The sequence below is a fragment of the Mastomys coucha genome, unplaced genomic scaffold, assembly GCF_008632895.1.
Source record: "Mastomys coucha isolate ucsf_1 unplaced genomic scaffold, UCSF_Mcou_1 pScaffold14, whole genome shotgun sequence".
NCBI lineage: Eukaryota > Metazoa > Chordata > Mammalia > Rodentia > Muridae > Mastomys > Mastomys coucha.
The window spans coordinates 81,199,515-81,219,451 of record NW_022196896.1 but is presented as its reverse complement, the minus strand read 5'-3'; the positions used below and the strand labels follow the sequence as shown (position 1 = coordinate 81,219,451).

Sequence of the window (19,937 nt, the reverse complement as noted above, 5' to 3'; positions counted from 1 at the left end):
GGGCCGGGGCCACCTTCTTCCCCTTCGCCTTCTTTCCTTTGGGCATCTTGCTCGGCTGGTGGAGAGAGGAAAAAAGGTATCTTATCCTCTAAGTTTTGAGTTGGGATTTAAGTATAGAGAAAGGTACTGCACATGTGTTGTTGTTGTTCATTGAGCTCCCAGCATGAGGAGAGCCTCCTTTGTTATTCAGACCTGGACTGAGCAAACAGTACTCAAACCGGCAGCACCAGGCTGTGTTTTTGTGGTTGTGCTGGGGATGAGTAACAGGTCCTGCAGATGTGGGCTGCGCTACCTTCAGAGGCCCAGCAGCTTCCGGTCTATCGCAGCAGAGCAGAGCACAGCTAGCAACTGGCTCTCCCCAGCATAGAGGATCACAGCTCTACTGCACTCCTCCACCAACCTCCTGGTGGTGCCTGGGCTGGCCTCCGCAGAGAGCCCTGCACTCTGTCAGGGAGAGTCTTCAGGCAGCTCCAGCGGCGCTGGCTGCTCTGACCACTCTAAAGGAGTGGAGAGCACATTACCTTTTAGAGCTGTAGACTGGTCACGGAGACCCCTGTTTTCTTTCTTTCTTTCTTTCTTTTTTTTATTTGTTATTTTTCTCTTATTTTTTCCTTTTTTTAATTAGATGTTTTCTTTATTTACATTGCAAATTTTATCCTCTCCGAAGAAAAACCCCCATCCCATCCTCCCTCTCCCTGCTCACTAACCAACTGGCTCCTACTTCCCTGTCCTGGCATTCCCCTACTCTGGGGCATCAAGCCTTCACAAGACCAAGGGCCTCTCCTCTCATTGATGTCCCACAAGGCCATCCTTTGCTACCTATGCAGCTGGAGCCATGAGTCCCTCCATGTGTACTCTTTGGTTGGTGGTTTAGCCCCTGGGATCCATCCCATGTACAATTACCAAACCCAGACACTATTGTGGATGCCAGCAAATGCTGACTGGAGCCTGATATAGTTGTCTCCTGAGAGGCTCTGCCAGTGCTTGACAGATACAGAAGTGGAGGCTCACAGCCATCCATTGGACTGAGCACAAAGTCCCCAATGGAGGAGCTAGGCTTATTATTTGAAAAAAAAAAAACAACAACAACAAAAAAACAACTCTTTACTTTTAAGACAGGGTCTCATGTAGCTCAGGCTGGCCTCAAACTTATCTATGTAGCTGAGAATAACTTTGAATTCCCAATGCTTTGCCTTTATTTTCCAGGTGCTGAAATTATAGGCATGTGCTATACCATGCCTGGCTCTACAATTCTTCTTTTCTTTTTAATTAAACACTTTGCTTTTATGTGCGTGTACCTGCTTGAATGTATGTGCACAATGTTCATAACAGTGCCCATGCTAGAAAAGGATGTTGGTTCCCTTGGAGCTGGAGGCATAGGCAACTGTGAGCTGTCTGACGAAGGACCTGAGAATCAAATATGGGCCCTCTATAAGAATGGCAGTTGCTCTCACTGAGATGTCTCTCCAGCCCCCAAAACACAATTCTTAAGTCACCCTCCCCCTGCAAAAACAGATTACAGCTTCCCAATTCTACAGAAGAGAGTCCAAATTTATTTGGTATGTACCAAAGGGCTTCTGTGATCTTACCCCATTGAATTCTTTTCCCTCTATCCATTCACCCATGTCCCATGGAGAAAACTGTTCCCTCTACTTGCTCCGTCCACTCACACCCTTCAAAGTGTGAAGGCACTCATTCTCTTTCCCCTGATGCCCTGACTTTATAAACCCCAGCAACCTCCAGTCCTTACTTCAAAGGCTGCATCTTTCAGAGGGCCAGACACAGTTTCTCTCTAATTCATGCTGCTTATGTGGGGCGCTTCCTGTTACGTGTTAGAGCTCCTCTCAAGGGAAGGATGGCAAATTTTCTTATGCTTAGTAAATCATTGTGGACCAGGACTGAGTATGGTTGTCTGAATGCACTTGAGTAATGTTTAGAAAACATCCCTTATCAGTCGCTGGGTGGGTAATAGTTGGAGAAATAAAGTAAATATAAACTGGGCCAGTGTCTTTGAAAGGAAGTCAGATAGGCCTGTCTGCTTCTGTAAGAGTTACCATTTCCCATGTGGACTGCTTTCCAGCCCCACAGGCTCCTCTCTCTTCCTGCCGTCTTATCATTTCCCTTAGGCATCCATCAATGAATGCCCTTGTCATGATTTGGGCTGCAGAAGCCAAAGATGCTGCCCAGAAGACCACCTGGAGAGGAGTCTTAGATTCCGGTTTCTAGCGATGTTCCTGGCTTCGTGGGTAGCAGGGCATCTTCTAGTCATTGCAGGCAGAGGTGATCCAGGCTAGGGATTTGAGAGTGTCGGGACACCAAGGCAACTGACAGCAGTTTGCACAGTCCCTAGTTCTGCATTTGTGGCGACATAGTGAGAGCTGACCTGTCATATCTCCCTTCTACAAAATGCTCATGGAGATCAAAGAGAAATCCACAGACAAGAAGGACAGGGCTCAAGAGAAACTCATAGTAGGCTTTGGAAAGGGATGCTTGTGTAAAAGTTGACTTGCTGCTGCTTTCAAAGAATTCAGACTATATTAGATTTCAGACAAGCTCAGTTTGGAGTTTTCCAGAATCATGAGTGACTTGATTTGACTAAGTCAGTCTACATTGTTCAGTGGTGGTACTCATAGCCCGCACTCTCCCAGTCAGCTAGATTGATTTGGTCCTAAGGAATGGCTTTTGTGTTGTGTCTACATGGTGATCTTGTATTTAGTGCAACTCAAATTGCCTTATTCATCTTCTCACTTCTGAGGCTGCCACAATTATAACTGCTTAAGTGACCACCATGAGAAAAGCATAGTAGGTCATTTTTTGGCATACACTTTTTATAAAGGAGGAATATAAAGGAGGTGTATTAGTTATTAACAAAAGTCACATTTTATATCCTATAGTTGAAAACTGCTTTACGTCTCTGAACAAAGAGTGTTCTATAATTCTTAAAGTCATCTTTAAGGTTTTCCTCACCACAAAGATCTCTGAAATGACTTGTATTGATTAACATGATTAAATCACCATATTTGAAATGTGATTTGATATGGTATAAGGTACAGTTGTAGAAAGAATGTAAGCAAAAAAGTTAGGAAATAAAGCCTTTAAACAGATTGGTAAAACAGAAACTTAAAGAATTATTTATCATTGTTCTTTTTGTCTCACTAAAAATATACTGATTTAAATATTCTGTACATAGTATTCTCCTGGGTCTGCTGTATTTTTACTCAAATAGGTTTTTAAAAATTATATTTGTTTAGGTGTGTATGCACCCATATGCACAAGTGTGCTGTGGTGTATATATGAAGGTCGGAGGTTAGATAACTCAGGGCATTTCTCCCCTTCTGTCAAGTAGGCTCCAGGGGCTGAACTCAGAGCATCAGCCTTCTTGGCAAGAGCTTTTATCTGTGGAGCCATCTCCCTTGTCCCAGTTCTCTTTAAAAGTTCTCTCCCCAACACTATTTAATTAACTTAGCTAAGGTTTAGATTAGATCTCCAGCCATTTGAAACTAGACAGAGTTTAAAAAAAAAAAAAAAAGATTGGAGTAGTTGGCAGCAGATCGTGATGAAAATATGGTACTTGGCAAAGCGTATCTGCCGTGTTTTGTTTTCCTTTTCTCTTTATGGATATGGCCTATTTTTGAAATGTTATGATTTCAATTCAGTGCTCAAGTGTCAAGCCTGACAAAACAGAGCTTACATATGCAGGGGTTCTGTGTATGTGTGTGGGGTGGAATGGGAGTGTTCTGGAACTAAAGGAAGTAACCTCGATTTCACCTGGAAACATTCGCGTCTTAGGGCAGGAACTCCAAGCTATATATAAAGAGATGAGGAAAGAAGCCAAGATACTGAGCCAAACTTGCATCCAGGAGCAGAGCAGGCGTTAAAGAGTTGAGAAGAGTGTCCGTAGTGTCCACTGCATCCCTGTAGGCCATACTTGGCAAACCTGTCACAAGGAAGGCCAGAAAGCTCCTTCCTTCAGTAGCTTAAATTGTGACAGTTGTCTTCTCACTGGGTCTCCAACTGTGTGTCTCCAGTGCCTCCTCCTCCAGTGTACATGCTGCGGCCAGAGCACGTGCTTGCGAAAGCTCCATGCCTTTCTCTTGCTCAAGGCCCGAGTTCCTGTTTGTCTACAGATTAGGTTAGATAGAACTCCTGCTGGCTCACTGTTTCTCCAACCAGCCACTTACTCTTCTACCCAATTACCTTGAGAGCTCTATTCTTAACCCACCCCTCACAGACTTCTCCTTGGAAGCACGCTCTCCAGCTTTCTGATGACACATATCCACAAAAGTCTTTCATCTATTTTGCTTTCTGACTTTTTGTTTTGTTTTGTTTTGGTTTTGGTTTTTTGAAACAGGGTTTCTCTGTTTAGCCCTGGCTGTCCCTGGAACTCACTCAGTAGACCAGGCTGGCCTTGAACTCAGAAACCCACCTGTCTCTGTCTCCCAAGTGCTGGGATTAAAGGCGTGTGCCACCACTGCCCGGTTTTCTGACTTTTTGTTTCAGTGTTAGCTTTTAAAGACTAGTCATATCGAGTTTGGTGGTGGTGGGCACAGGCCTTTAATCTCAGCATTTGGGAGGCAGAGGCAGGCAGATCTCTGTGAGTTTGAGGTCAGCTTGGTCTACAGAACTAGTTCTAAGACAGCCAAGGCTACACAAAGAAACCTTGTCCCATTCAACCCCCACAAAAAAGAATAGTTCTTTCAGAAATAAAATCTGTTCGTCTGTATGTAGCTACTACGTAGTGTGACTATCCATGTATCATAGAGGCTGTATCCTTCATTTGGTAGTACTTTGCAGGCTACTAGGTATCTAGTATTTGGACACAGTGGCTCACACCCATAATCCTAGTGCACAGGAGTTCTATTGAGAGTTGTAGGCCAGCCTGGGTTACATAGTAAGTTTTAGACCAGCCTGAGTTATATGGAGCAAAACCTTGTCTCAGAGATAACCAAATGAACACCCCCAAGCAAAACCAAAAGTAAAAACAAGATGGGACTATCTGGAAACCGAGGCCAAGTTGGTCTTAAGCTATCACAGCTATTATGTCATATCATGCCTCGTCTGTGTGGCATGCGAGAGAAGGCCCTGACTGGGCAGAATCAGGAGAACATAAATCTATCATCTCAGTTCTCACTGGCAGGTAAACCATTTGACCCCGCACAGATCCAAACAGGGAGGTCGTTTCCTTTATAACCGAGAGATTGCTGAAGAAGGCCTAACTGTACGTGTGTTTGCTAACCTTCAGTAGTAAGGTCAGTTTCCAATTCTATTAAGCAGGCATAAATACACAGCACATTTAAACATCAGCATATGTTAAATCTATAGAAGAATGGGCCCTCTTAGACCATTTTCATGCATGTGTGTACTGTTCTTTGCTCATACTTGATCAAAGAGAGATGGTGGAGTATGTTAGTAAAGTTTCTATTATTTGTCTTTGAGTTAGATTTCATACAGAAGAGCTGTGTGATATTCTTGAGGTTTTCCCAGTACAACTAAGATGAGTTCAGGCTGTTGGATTTCTGCTCTCTCCCAGCAGGAGCAGCCCTTCTGCCTCAGAGGTAGTGTTGCATGGATTAGGACCCTAATCTGATGGTTGTCCTACAGTGGTATTCTTTTACTTAATAATAATAATAGTATCATAATAATATGTAGTTATATTACATGCATCATATATTATGTGAAATATATAGTATATTAACAACATAATGTATGTTATATAAATATGTATAATCAAATTCTTATGATCATTGTGTACGTGTATGTCTACATGTGCATGGAAATCAGAAGGCAGCTTTGGGAGTCCTTCAGTCACAGATTCCAGGGATCAGACTCAAATTCAGGTCTTTTGGCTTGTCTGGCAAGCCTTTTTACTCACTCAGCCATCTCACTAGCTCTTACTCTGTAATCTTAAAGGAAACCTTCCAAGGCCCTTTCTTTATTCACCCAGTTTGTAGGATGGTCACAAGGAAACTTCACCTATAAAGTGAAGGGATCCTTCAAGTCAGAAGGGATCCTTGATTTCATGGCAGGAACTCTAGGCCTCGGGCCTTGTACGGGGTTGGCAAGTATTACACAATTTGTTGAGTGTGTCTTGTAAAGTGGCTACTACTAACTCATCTTGTAGACGAGGAGGCTCTGCTAAGGAGACTCCCAGTCAACCAGCTTCACAGCAGCAGTCTCCCTACTGTGGTAAAAGAGCACCCATCGGTCAGGAAAATCAGGATTGCCTCAGGTTTCAGTTTAACTGATCTGCGGTTTCATCATTTCTTTTTGTCTAACCTCTCCTTTCATGTCTTGCAGTAGCTAGTAGCAAAGTTGACATGTCTGGACTTCATGTCATCTTGGGCTGCCTGTTCTCTGGGAAAGATGAGTGTCCTCAAAGAGCAGAGCAGAGAGGCTGAGGTGGAGCTGGAGAGCAGAGGGGGCAGCAAAGCACACGACTGCTCCCCAGCTTAGTAATTGGTCCTCAGAACCCACCGCTGAGCCGCTGCCTCTGTGTTGTTTCCATTTTGAAAAGGCTAGATAATAATTTACCCAGTTTCTGATTCAATGTACTTCCTTTTTCATTCTATTCATTTTACATTTATAACATTGACTTTGTAACATGCACCATAGAAACTTTCTCCCCCACATTCCCTTCCTTCCTTCCTTCCTTCGTTCCTGTGTGGTTCATGTGTGTGTGGGTTCACATTTATGTGTGCATCTGTCTGTGTATGCATATGTGTGTATATGCATATGTATGCATGTGTGTGTGTGTGTGTGTGCATACGTGTGTGCATATGTGCATGTGCGTATGTGTGTATGTGAGCATGGACTAGAGGAGGATGAAGGTATCACTCCTCAAGCACTGCACCCCCACTTTTCCCCCCAGAAACAGGGTCTTGGAATTTGCTGAGTAGACAAGGCAGGCTGACCCCTGGCCCCAGCACTGGGGTCACAATGGTACCTCATCAGGCCTTGCTTTTCTTCTTTCTTTTACAAATGTGGGTTCTGACGAGTGAAATTGTCATTTTACTGAGTCTCAGCCTTTACTAATTAATTAAGAGATGTGTACTTGCTGTTTCCCACACTGATCTGAAACTCACGATTTTCTCCTTCTACCTCCCCAGATGACCCAAGTACCAGGTTTCCCAGTGTGAGCCACCATACCCAGCTAAGAGACATTTTCAAACATTGACTGTCTCACTCCCTAATTAAAAATTATGCTTATGAGGACCGTCTGGGTCTTATAGTACTTAGGGAGACAGTTTTGCTTTTCATAATCATCATCATCCTTTGTGATGGGGTGAGCTCCCCAGGTAAAGGGTGATCTATAGTCGGGAAGCACTCCACAGCACCCTTGCTAGATGTCACACAGCTGGGCCTGCTGGTGAGGAACACCCTCACGTTTTGTTCATTAAACCAAGCGACTTGAGCAAATTTTTATTATCCTCTTGCAAAAATGCAAGCTCTGCCTCATTAAAAAAAAAAAAAAAAAACCAACAACAAAAAACTAGTTGTTACTGGTTTTTGAAGTGTTCCAGGTTACTCGTATAAGCTGGTGGTTTTATGTAGCCAGATTATTGGTGTGTCAATGATTAGGTACTAATAACATGCTCCCATCCTTCCTTGGTGATGCACTGTGCCCAGAATGCTCAAGTATAGGCAGATGTTTAGGAACTTCAATGCCCTTGCTATTGATTGGTTCCAGCATCCTTTCCTGATCAGAATACAAGATGTTTGCTCTTATGTTTGAGGTCTTTGGCTACGCGATCTCATCAGAGAGAGACAACCAGCACACCAAGGATGTGGAGCACAATGCTAGGGCATCTTCTAGATGTGTTTGGATTTATTACCCCTGGCTCTAGGTCCTGGTCTCAGTGAGCCTCTCTTCCTGGCTTCTCATCCAAGGTCTGCTTAGATAGGAAAAAGCTTGCAGCTAGCCACATGGGTTCAGCAGATGTCTAAGTAGTGGTTTCCATAGAACACATGAATTTTTGTTGTTGTTATATTGACTAGACCCTTACGCATGCTAGGTAAATAGTCCACCAAGGAGATATGCCCCCAACTCAAGCTTGTCAATTTCGTTTTTTTCCCCTGCCAGCTGCTCTGACTGAACCCAGAATGAAACACCTCCTCCAGCCCCGGACTTTGTTCTTCATTGGATGGCAGAAATGAGAGAAGGATTGAATTGTGTTTTTCATTTCTGTGTTGATGTGAGGTGCATGTGTGTGCTCATGTTTGTATGCATGGAGGCAAGCGCCTGTGGAGGACAGAGGTCCACGTCCAGTGATTTCCTTTATCACTCTCCACCTCATTATTTTCATTTTGTTATGAAGCCCTGGCTATCTTAAGACTCACTTATGTAGACCAGGCTGGCCTTGAACTCACAGAGATCCACCCCCTCTGCTTCCTGAGTGCTGAGATTAAAGGCATGCCATCACACTGGCCTCCACTTTATTTTTTGAGAAAGGGTCTCTCACTGGGCATGGGCCTTCTCCATTGAGCTCAATGGGCTGGCCAATGGCTCTGTGGATCTCCCTGTCTCTGAGCTCCGCCCCCCCAGTACTGTGTCTGTTTTACATGAGTGCTGGGGATCTGAACTCTGGTCCTCGTGCTTGTGTGATATCAACTTTACCAACTGAGTCATTCCTTTGTCGTCTAAGTTGTGTTTTCAAATGATGAAAATGATGCTCTCAAACCTCGGATTTATCCATATAGTCTGTTCCTAGTTCCTGAAACAATGGGACCTCGCGGCTCAGTAGAAAAGTGGGATTTAAACAATACTGTTTGATCCTTTTCTTTCTTTTATCTTTTTCGGTGTGTTCATGGTGTGTGTGTGTGTGTGTGTGTGTGTGTGTGTGTTTGCTTCTCTCTAAGAACTTTCTTTTTTTTCTTTCTTTCTTTCTTTCTTTTTTTTTTCAAGACAGGGTTTCTCTGTATAGTCCTGGCTGTCCTGGAACTCACTCTGCAAGTGCTGGGATCTAAGAACTTTCTTAAAGCTGAAGTGGATGGACCCTTGAATTCCCTTCCTTCCCCTTAACTATACCACCTGTACATTGATAGGATAACAAATTACTATCTTGCGCCCCCTAGTGGAATTGTAACCCTACTCCATATTTGAGAATAATGTCTCACAGGTCTTACTTTTGAAAATGAAGTTTGTTTTCTTCTTTCCTTCCTTCCTTCCTTCCTTCCTTCCTTCCTTCCTTCCTTCCTTCCTTCCTTCCTTCCTTCCTTCCTTCCTACCTCCCTCCCTCCCTGCCTGCCTGCCTGCCTGCCTGCCTGCCTGCCTTCCTCCCTTCCTTCCTCCCTTCCTCCTACCCTCTGTCCCTCCCTCTCCCCCTTTCTTTATTCCTTTCCTCAATGCTTCTGCACTAGGATGAAAGGGTTGTGAGAAGAAAAAGCAGCTTTCTGCTGAGTCTTTATTTTTTCCGTGTTTGCTACAGAACTCACAGCGGCCATCAAATACAAGGAGCCCTCTGCTCTGCTGTCCATACAGGCCAAGTGTCATCAGCCTGGGGACCAGTCACCTCTAACTGTGGCTGTCCTCCCTTCCAGGAAAGATGAGAGTGTGCGGAAGTGGGGGACAAGTCCCATCCAAATACCCTGCCCTTATGCCGCTGGGAAGCCAGGCTGGGAAAGGGCAGCTGCCTTCTGCATCACTCTGTGCTAGTATTCACCGCACGTGCAAGCATTGCTGGGGGTAGCTGCTGAGGGGCAAAGAAAGTTCTAGTAATGGAAGTAGAAGTGACTGCCACACCTCTAAAAATACTCTTTCTCCCGTTACTGATTTTTCACAGTTTGACTCTTGTTTCGAGAGTGTGTTCAGTAAAGCTTGCACTGCACAGCTTTACATTGCCTGTGTTGGTGCTAGAGTATTTGGAGTTTTTAAAAGAATACAGTAGTGTCTCCTTATCTGCAGGGTATGTATTCCTAGCACCCCAGTGAGGGCCTGAAACCATGAATTACCACACCAGTGTGTACAATGCTTCCTTTTAATCATGTGTATGTGAACCTCTTTATGATAACACTTGATTTATAGACTGACAGTAATGATCAATAATCAAATACAATAATTATGTTGTAATAAAATGGCCACCACCACTACTGTTTTATTCTGGGGACATTGATAAATCAGGGACACTTGAACATAGCAACAGATGATCTGACAGCTGAGGGAGCACCTGACACTCATGGGCAGGTAGTGTATTCTCATCCTAGGCAGGATAGAGCAAGATAACACAGCATTTTGTGGAGCTTTTTAGAATGATGTATAATGTAAAAAAAGAAAAATGTGGGCTGGTGAGATGGTAGGAGCACTGACTGCTCTTCCGAAGCTCCTGAGTTCAAATCCCAGCAACCACTCGTAATGAGATCTGATGCCCTCTTCTGGTGTGTCTGAAGACAGCTACAAGGTACTTATGTATAATAATAAATAAATCTTAAAAAAAAAGAAAAATGTTTATTCTTGGAATCTTCCATTTAATATTTTTGAGCTGAAGTTGACTGCCACTGACTGAAACCTGAGTGGAGTAAACTGAGGCTAGGGGAGACCCATTGAACTGTGCACAGCAAGTCTTCGGACACAGCCTTCCGCAGGTAAAGCTTCCCGTTTAAGGCTTAGCACATGTCTGTCTGGCATGGGTAGTGGAGAACAGGCCCAGTTGCAGGGAGAGGACAGTAACTGTAAGTGAATTAACACATGTCCCTATGCATACATGTCCAAGTATAGATGCCTATGTGCACAGTGCATATATGTGCGATATATTGTGGGTGTGTGACTGCGTATATGTGACGGCAGCATTAGAGGACTTATGAAGGCTCGGCCTCCTCCTGTGGAAGCCAGGGAATCTGCGTCTGACCACGTGGTCCAAAGCAGTTCTGAGCGGAGCTAGGCCCCGGGCCCTTGGGAAACTCGACACACCTCCGTGTGCTTAGAAACGGCTCTGGCACCCTTCCCTGGCAGCCGTGTCAGGGAGCCTCTCCTTGGGGAACATTCCAGCCATTGCTCCGGAGGCTTGCCTCCCCTGAGGAGGACTTAATGAATCCTACAGAGCGTCTGCATTCCTCATGCTCATGAGTGAGAGGCCCTGGGCGGATCACCGTGTTCCTGTTCAGTGACTGACCCTTGGTTCGGTAAGGCCTATGCTGGCCTCACACCTCAGACGCTGAGCCTGTCAGCTGTCATGCGACCTCTGTTGATTTAACACTGCAGTCTGCCAGACTCGGCCTCTACATGTTGCCTTATGGAGTTTTTTTGTTTTTGTTTTTTTCCCTCCGTCAAAGTTTATTTAGGCAGAGACTCACCCAACAGCGTTTTGCTAAGGGTTCAGCAGACAGAGCAGTGTGAAGAGATTGGTGTGGTTCTGCTGGGGACTTGGTTAGCAGGAAAAAAACAGGCATGGGGAGGATCTCTCTGTAGAGCCACTCGAGGTTAGTGTTTGCTTCTAGCTCCAGAGAGGGTAGGTGTTGACTCACTAGAGCCCACACTCTCAGTCCCCTTCTCTAGATGAGCTTAATCAGAATTCTCAGGAAAGACTTCTGGGATCTTATTTTAATAAGCATCTCGGATGATTCTTATGCTGGGTCAAACTTGGGACACTGCCATCCTCCAGTCTGGTAGGACTAAAACATTTACAAAAGTTGTAAGCAAATGCATATATCTAGTTGCCAAGATTTGAAGTTTAGGGGGAAAAGAGGCCGAATATTCCATATCGCATATTTTTTTTTTTGTGTGTGTATGTGTGTGTTGGTTAGGATTTTATTGCTGTGAAGAGACATAATGAACAAAGCAACTCTTATAAAGGAAAATATTTAATTGGGCCTGACTTACAGTTCAGAGATTTAGCCCATTATTGTCAGGGTGGGAGCATGGTGGCATGCAGGCAGACACGGTGCAGGAGAAGGAGCTGAGAATTCTACATCTGGAGCAACAGGCAGCAGAAAGAAAGAGTGAGCCACTAGGCCTGGCTTGAGCTTCTGAAACCTCAAAGCCCACCCCTCCCAATGTCATACTTTCTCTGATAAGGCCACCCCTCTAATAATGCTGCTTCCTATGAGTCTATGGGGGCCATTTTTCATTCAGACCACCATATTCTACTCCCTCACCCCTATAGGCTTGTAACCATATCATACCGCAAAATACATTCAGTCCAATATCAAAAGTCCCCATAGTCTCCATTTTTTTTAAGTTTTTGAAAACATTATTTGAGTAGAGTTGAATAGTTGCATAATGTTTTCTCCCTGTGCCATTTGGCCCTACTAATAGTCATCCTATGAGGGGGTGTAGCCAGTGATGGCCATGCTTAGACTCAGATTCTGTGAGGGAAATGATCTCAGCAGGAGGCTGGGAAATGGTGGCGTTGCCTTTGAAGAAGATCTTTCATCATATGGAGCAAGTCTAGCCCCTGAACCCAGCGCTTTCCCACAGTTATCACCCACTCCAGTGATGGTTTCTGGCAGGTTCTCTGCACATGCACCCCGTGCACACCTTCTCTTTAGGATGGACTGCCCTTCCTTCTCCATCTGGAAACCCACACTTGGTCTTTGAGGTGTCTTTCTTCCTCTTACCCCACAGAGCTCAGTGCTCTGTGGCTGGGTCACACTTTATATATAGTTCCTTCTACTTTGGAATGGGTTCTTCTCTGCTCCCCCTCATCCCCATTCTCTAACTAGCCCTTGTTATAGCTTATTTTAAACCAGTAGGTATGTAATCATTGTAAGCCAGCCAGTGCCCACTGGCTAAAGCTTTGGAAGCATTTGGGAACAATTGCAAGGTGTTTTAAAGATTGGTCCACAAGTGTTTAAGTCCCAATGTCCTCCACAAAGGGCTTCTCTTGGGTGTGAGGGCAATCTGTATCCCTCCTAAAGCTGTACATTTGCTTGGAAGAGGATGCCCTTCCCTGAGTAGAAGACCAGTCTTCTGTCAGGGTACAAGAGCATCTGTGATCCCTTGCTAGAACCTTCCAGCAGCTCTCCAAGGCAAGTCTTCAGTGACTTCAACATTTGAATTGGTGGTGACAAGGGTTAGTCCTTAATAGGGTCTGAGTGTAGAAACCTGTGTTTGGCCATATTCTTGACAGGATCTTTAAGGTCTATCTCAGACACTTTGTGAATGTAGGCTGGAGTCTTATTTATTACTGCCTGCTCATTGATAATTCTTAAATAAACTTAGAGGCAACAAATACCCTTCCTGCTATCTGCATTTGAATGCCGGTGTATATATTGGTAATGGTCCTAATACTCAGTTTCTTGGTTTTGCAGCCACCACTGGTCCAGGCAATCTTCAGTGGAGACCCAGAGGAAATTCGCATGCTCATCCATAAGACTGAAGACGTGAATGCACTGGTGAGAGGCTGTAGTAGTTGTACAGGTCCTCTTCTGGGCCAAGCAAGGCCTCTTAACATTTTCTGTACTGTGGACCCCTGTAGAAAATTGTGAGAGCTCTGGGATGCTTTTTAGACTATTGTTTCAAAAACCCGTAGAGTGAAACCCTAGGGTTAGACTAAATTAATTATATTGAAATATAGTTGTGAAAAGATTTTAAAGATCAAGGGGGCAGAAGATGTCATTCGAGGGAAGAGTGCTTGCCTAGCACACACAAGACCTGGGTTAGACCCCCAACACTGCAAAACAGAGGGGAAAAAAACAATCAAATTTAGGATACAGTAATGTATATGCTTACAAAAACTGACCTTAATCTAATCAACTCATAAATTAAAGCATCACACAGTATTTCAAGGCACCAGGTAAGTAGTTTTCCAGCCTCAAACTCTATCTCTGTGAATGTTTATACAGTTACAATGACCATTCTGAGGCCTCGGAGTTTCACTTAGGGTCTTATGCTTTCCCTGTCAATCACACTCATTCATCACGGAAAAAGCAAAAACTACGAGTTGAAACCAGAAGGGGGGAAAATCCACTTTATATCCTGTCTATATACTCTTTAAGATACAGTGACAGATCTGGCAGTGAGCACAAGGTGAAGAGTGCCTAGCATTGTGTTTTGAGTGACCTGTCACCACCTCTTGCATGGCTGTGAGGTCTCCTGGTGACAGTGTCAGACTGACTGCCACTACTCCCGTGGTTTGCTGTGTATATCCACAAAGAAAGGATGCCCCGGCCCCTATTAAGAAGGCAATGATAGTGAAGCTGTACCATTTTTCTTTCTCGACGTAATGTTCCTTGGCTCTTGTGAAGTTTGGCAACCTGTGCCCGTGGACCACCAGATATGAAAGCTTTTTGTTCTTTTCAGTGATTGAAGAAAGATGAGGAGAATAACATTTTTTGACATGCACGATCAATAAGAAGTTGAAACAAGTGTCCAGGGGCAGTTTTGTTGGAGTGTGGCCATCCATCTTGCACACATTGTCTCTGCTGCTCTCACACTGACTTGCTGAGCCCAGGGGCTGGACAGAGCCAGACCCACTCATACTCTGCCCTTTGGAGAAGTCTGCAGGTTTTTGCCCTAGGGAGTCCATCACCCTGGACTGAACCTTTGAACTCTCAGCAGCTGTTAACTCCCGTCCTCTTTGAAGTTGTTGAAACCTGGTGTGTGCTTGAGCATCTTGCATAGTTCCCTGAGAAAAGGGTCAAGGTATTTCACTGAATTCCTGAAAGGAACATCCTATGGCACATCCATCAAAAGATCTACACATATACTGTATCTGGAAAGTTTCCAAACAGATCAGTCACCTGCACCAAAGGGCACAAGCATTGGCTAAGTGATCCCTTTGACAGTTTCTTAGAGTTAGGCTGAACAAGCGATTAGGTGCAGGGCATGCTGCTAATTCACTTGACACAATCTGGTTATCAAAGTGCTCGGGTTCCTTAGGGAGAAGAGTCCTCTTTACAGTTTAGGGTTCAGCAGAAAAGGCAGGGAGAGTCAGGTCCGTCTTCAGTGTAAGCAGATCTTTGCCCTGGGGTGATAACCCACCTCTAAGGAGGCATCTCTCTCGGATCTGCTGGCGGGTGGCTCCCTTCCAAGACCGGTTCTTTGGAGCAGCCTTTGTTCTGAGGCTGTCCAAATCGGTGTGGCTTTCCGAAAGGCCTTCTGGCAGCTTCTCCTCCGCTGGCAGTAAGAACAACAGGGCAATGTTTTGAGATGTGTTTTTGCAAGGTAAGCCAGGATGAAGTCAGGGACAGAGGACTTACAGAGGCAGCTGGGCATTGATCCAGGACCTGTAGGGTGTGACCAGGAGGCTATGAAGCAAGTTCACTGTCAAGAGCTTTGACATCACAGGAATTTGCCCAGACTATTTGGTGGCTGAGGGCCAAACACTGGCAAGCCTAAGGCAAGGTTACTATCTTCTCCTAATAGTCACAAACAAGCAGAACTTTTAATCATCTACATCTGGGGGGGGGGGAATTGTACTGACCTTTGAATGGCCTTTGTTTCTTTTTGAAAAAGTAACAACCCGTTCCTGATTGGTTAGCTAGGCTTAGCTCTGGAACACATAGATGACTAATGAATGTTTGAAATCGAGAGCTTAGTTCTCTCAGCAACACATGAGAAGAGTGTCCCCTTTTTACGTGGGGTCTGAGGTATGATTGTGAAGTTTTCTAGGGTCACTGTAAGGGTCGCCTACAGTCTGGCTGAAGAAAGAACAATAAACCTAGAGGGAAAGTGTGGGAAGGTTTTCCTGGGTCAGTGTGGAGTGTGTATATCACTTCTGTTCGTCATCCGTTTTGGTGACCTGTCATATAGCCGCACCTAATTCCAGGGGGAGGGGTTATCCCTGTGCTGCTGCGCCCCTGAAAAGTCAGCACAATCAACTTTGGTCTTACAAGCTTCCAGGGAGTTAAAGTGATTCCACTAAGTTGTGTTTGGGCCATCTTTTTCACACTTTAGTTATTTACTGAGTCACAACTCTATGCTAAACAGGAGGGACACAACAGTGGCCAGACAGTGGTCTGTATTGTGGAGCTCACAAAGTGAAGTCAAGAATGGGAGATCACTCTGTGATGTACCTTGAAAGGAAAAATCCAGGGCACGCTGGAGGCCAGTCTGCAGGGTCTGAGCTGTGATAATGAGCACGGGAGGCTAAGGGAGGCTAAGGAAGGAGACACCCTGTATCTGTGGGGGATGCGCAGCAGGAAAGGTAGCGGAGGAGGACTTAAACAGCACAGTTGCTGATGACAGAGTGCATCAGTGAAGAGACAGGGCTCGAGGTCCTCAGGGGGATCGTTCACGTTTTGAAGGCTCATTGCTCTTTTTGTTCTACCCACAGCTCCCCAGACTCCCTTCTTCCCCGACTCCCCCTGCCATATGTGTAAAGGAGATCTTGAATCCCACTCTCACAGGCCTGTAGGCTGTGTTGGACCAATCTCTCACTGCCAATTTAGGTCATTTGGAGCAAGGCTTCTTAATTGTTTTCCACTTGCAACACATTTTGTGCAAGAAATTTTTATGTCACCTTGGGTATAAAGGCATATAAAATAGGCTTGATAAAAACCAAACATTTACTGGCAATAAATTTCTTTTAAAACAATTCCTTTTTGGTATACATGTACTTTTTTGTTCATTAAAGATTAAGGTAATGTTAAATTTGACATGGGTGTCCCACTAACGAAGACACAGGGATGGAGATTGATGCAATTAGCATGAGGTTTTTATTGATCCAGTATACTGGGGTCGTCTAGCATTTGGAGCAAAGGCGACCACGAGGGAACAAAGCTCTTACTTTTTATACCTTTTCAGAACAGAGTTTTACAGCTTACAATGTGGGCTGGTTATCTTTCCCATTTTTATTGACCTTTCTCCTCCAGGAGGAGATACCAGTTGCACATAGGAGGGGTTGGGGGAGTTCCACCCACTTCCTTGGGACTTTTCCTGGAACCGGGCGTCCCTTAGGGATGGGTGCTTGTTTAGTCCTTGCATTCTTGGCCCCTTGGTATTTTTATGAGGTGCCCCTTTACGTTTAATGGCCTTGGTATTTTTATGAGGTATTTTTCTGGCTCCTTGGTTTGCTCAATTTTTACAGCAAATTTGTATATTAATGAGGTTAATGTACTTCTAAAACTTTTTTATTTTGAATTATGTATATGTGTCTGTGTGGGTAGGTACATGTGCGTGCAGGTGCCCACAGAGGCCAGAGGCATTGGATTCTTCTGTAGCTGCATCTACAGGTGACTGTGAGTCAGCCAAGGTGGCTGCTAGGAATGAATCATGGGCCCTCTGCAAGAGCAGTGAATGCTTTAACGTCTAAGGCATCTGTCCAGCCTCTTGATGGACTTTAAAATTTTTACATAAAGAATTGAATCTTGGATGAATACTTGATGCTGCAGGGTAGAGTATCTTCCACATCTTTTAGTTTTTATAATTGTCAATTCTGTGAATGCCTTTTTGTATAGATGCATAGAATAAAATGACATGTTTAGGACCTTTTCAAATAATTGTTGGAAGTGCCATTATAATCCAAATTGAACAATTTCTCTTATGAAATTCAAACTATCAGTTCAAGTAGCATTTTTTTTAAAGTCATATGGTTTGGACATATCTTTTTTAATGATTTATTTATTTATTTTGTGTATATGAATACACTATTACTCTCTTTAGACATACCAGAAGAGGGCATCAGACCCCATTGTAGATGGTTGTGAGCCATCATGTAGTTACTGGGACTTGAACTCAGGACCTCTGGAAGAGCAGTCAGTGCTCTTAACCACTGAGCCATCTCTCCAGCCCTCAAGTAGCAATTTTGTGTGTACGCACATGGGTCTGTGTGCAGGTGTGGACACCTCACTCTCTTTCTTGGGTTCTGGTGACTGGACTTTGGTCCTCATACTTACCAGGCAAGTAATATTTACCAGCTGAACCATCTCCCATGCTCTTAAAGAACAATTTTTAACATAAAATATTCCAGAGGCAGGCGGATTTCTAAGTTTGAGGCCAGCCTGGTCTACAGAGTGAGTTCCAGGACAGCCAGAGCTATACAGAGAAACCCTGTCTCAAAAAAACAAAAACAAAACAAAACAAAAACAAAAACAAAACATAAAATATTCCAACACAACAAAACCCAAAGATAACACTAATTTGATATATGCGTGCTAAGGAATAATAGTAGGGAAATAAAATTCTTTATTTTCCACCATTAAATCACAAAATTTCTGAACGAACAAAAACTTTGTGCAGTAAAAATGTTGATTGTAACATACAGCAGTCTTGAACTCAGCTGAGTATTGCAGGAACTATTTGTTGGTGTGTGGCCTGATGGCACGCACAGTGTCTTGTGCATGTCTTATGTTCACTAAGGCACAGTGAAGTCCTGAAGAACATCATGGGCCAGCTGGATAGAACTACCGTGGGTTACTTATGTGTTTGATTTGGAACTGAAATTTGATCATTCCATGTTCAGACACTTGTTATGATTGCTCATTTTGTCATGACTGACATTCAGTTGGGACATGACCCAATGGTTAAGAAGCAGAGGTCTAGAGGAAGTGCGGTTAACAAAAGGTATAAGGAGGGAAGACACCCAGGGCTTAGACACCAGGGCTTTAGGAAGCAGGTGAAGCAAAGGAAGGAAGGGGACCTATGACCAGGAAGGGGAAACTGGGTAGCCTTCCTTCTCATTCTCTGCTTTCCTAGCTGACCCCAATGATTCGTTATGCTGAGGACTGGGCCTTGGGCACGTGCTTGACTCTTGGTGTATGCTCCATTGTTCTCTTCTGACATTTTGCCTTGATTTTCACTTCTTTTGATGGGCCATGGGTTCTTCGCTGCAAACCACCCTTTGGTTAGTTGATCCTGGCAGAGAAAGCAATGCTATTTGGATTGGTCTCTCTGTGCTTCTCCAGACTTGATTGCCTATCCCTACTTTTCATCTATATTGAGTTGCCCAATCATATGCTTTTCTCCTCCTGTGTTGATTTCTCTGTGTCCCAGCCTCATCTTCCCTTCTATTCCTACTAATGTCTCTGGTGAGTTATCCTAAGTCTTCCTTCTTGATGTCTTTATTACCTCCTCCTGACCCAGAAAAGGGAGTTCTCTCAACTCCCACAGTCATTTCTGTGTTCCTGACCACTTTAGTCTTCTTTCTGAGTCATTTAATCGTGCCTGTGTCATAGGTTCAAGAGACAGTGTGGGTGATGATGTGGTTGTGCTCACGTTCATTCTCACTGTTTAGTCACCCAGCAGCCCTTGCAATGCACTGAGAGAATCAGTCAGCCTCACTTATTTCTGATGTTGAGGCACCTTGTTGTCACCTATGTTTTAGTTCTAGAGTTCTAGAGGAAGCAGCTGGTCGAGGGAGTGTTCACCAGGGTGCAGCTGGAAAGCAGAGAGCATGTAGACTGAGCTGAGAAACCAGTGACATGTCAGGATGATTGCCCTGGATCCTTCTGCTGCTTTATCATGAGTGGTGTATCAGAGTCTAGAAATGTGGAATAGCTGTTGTATGCGCTAAGATATCCGTGTAAACTGACCCAGGTATGGGTGATCACTAAGGACTATAGAATCTTCCACTGGAATAACCAAACCGAGCTGAAGGTAGAGAACAGCATCTCAGTTTACAGCCTCAAAGTTCCTGTCTTTAGAGACTCCAAAACAAGTTCAGACTTGGAACTCAGTGGTGACATACTCTAGGATCTCTTTACAGCAACCTTACACCATGAAGATGGTCTTACTGTGCCACACAGCGACCAGGGAGACAAGTTGGTGCCTGTCTTTGTGCATGGTGAGGATGGGGAAGTCAGTGAGGGAACGGCCATGCTGTAGACTTAGGATAGGAAACCATTGCACACAGCTCAAGTGAACATTGTCACATTAAACTGGAACTACACTGTCATTATGCCAGGTGGTTGTAAGCTACAACAAAAAGATTTCAGTTCCAAAGATAAGAGATTGGATACAGGGCTGTCTAAAGAGGTAATGAGTGTCTTCCCAGATGAGATCCTGGAAGGCCATTAGACAGAGCTCCCAAAGACGATGCCTACTGGTGGCTCAGATAGCCCCACCC

At 44.4% G+C, this 19,937-nt stretch overlaps 1 protein-coding gene across 9 annotated transcripts in view; it reads left to right on the top strand.

Annotated features, from left to right (window-relative positions):
- The window catches only part of Ankrd44 (ankyrin repeat domain 44), a 290,453-nt gene that overhangs the window by 86,478 nt on the left and 184,038 nt on the right, over positions 1 to 19,937 (top strand). For all 9 annotated transcript variants that reach the window (XM_031367511.1, XM_031367509.1, XM_031367508.1 and 6 more), the window contains exon 2: positions 13,243 to 13,326. In XM_031367511.1, coding sequence (XP_031223371.1) covers positions 13,243 to 13,326 — 84 coding nt within the window. The remainder of the gene's footprint in view (positions 1 to 13,242; positions 13,327 to 19,937) is intronic.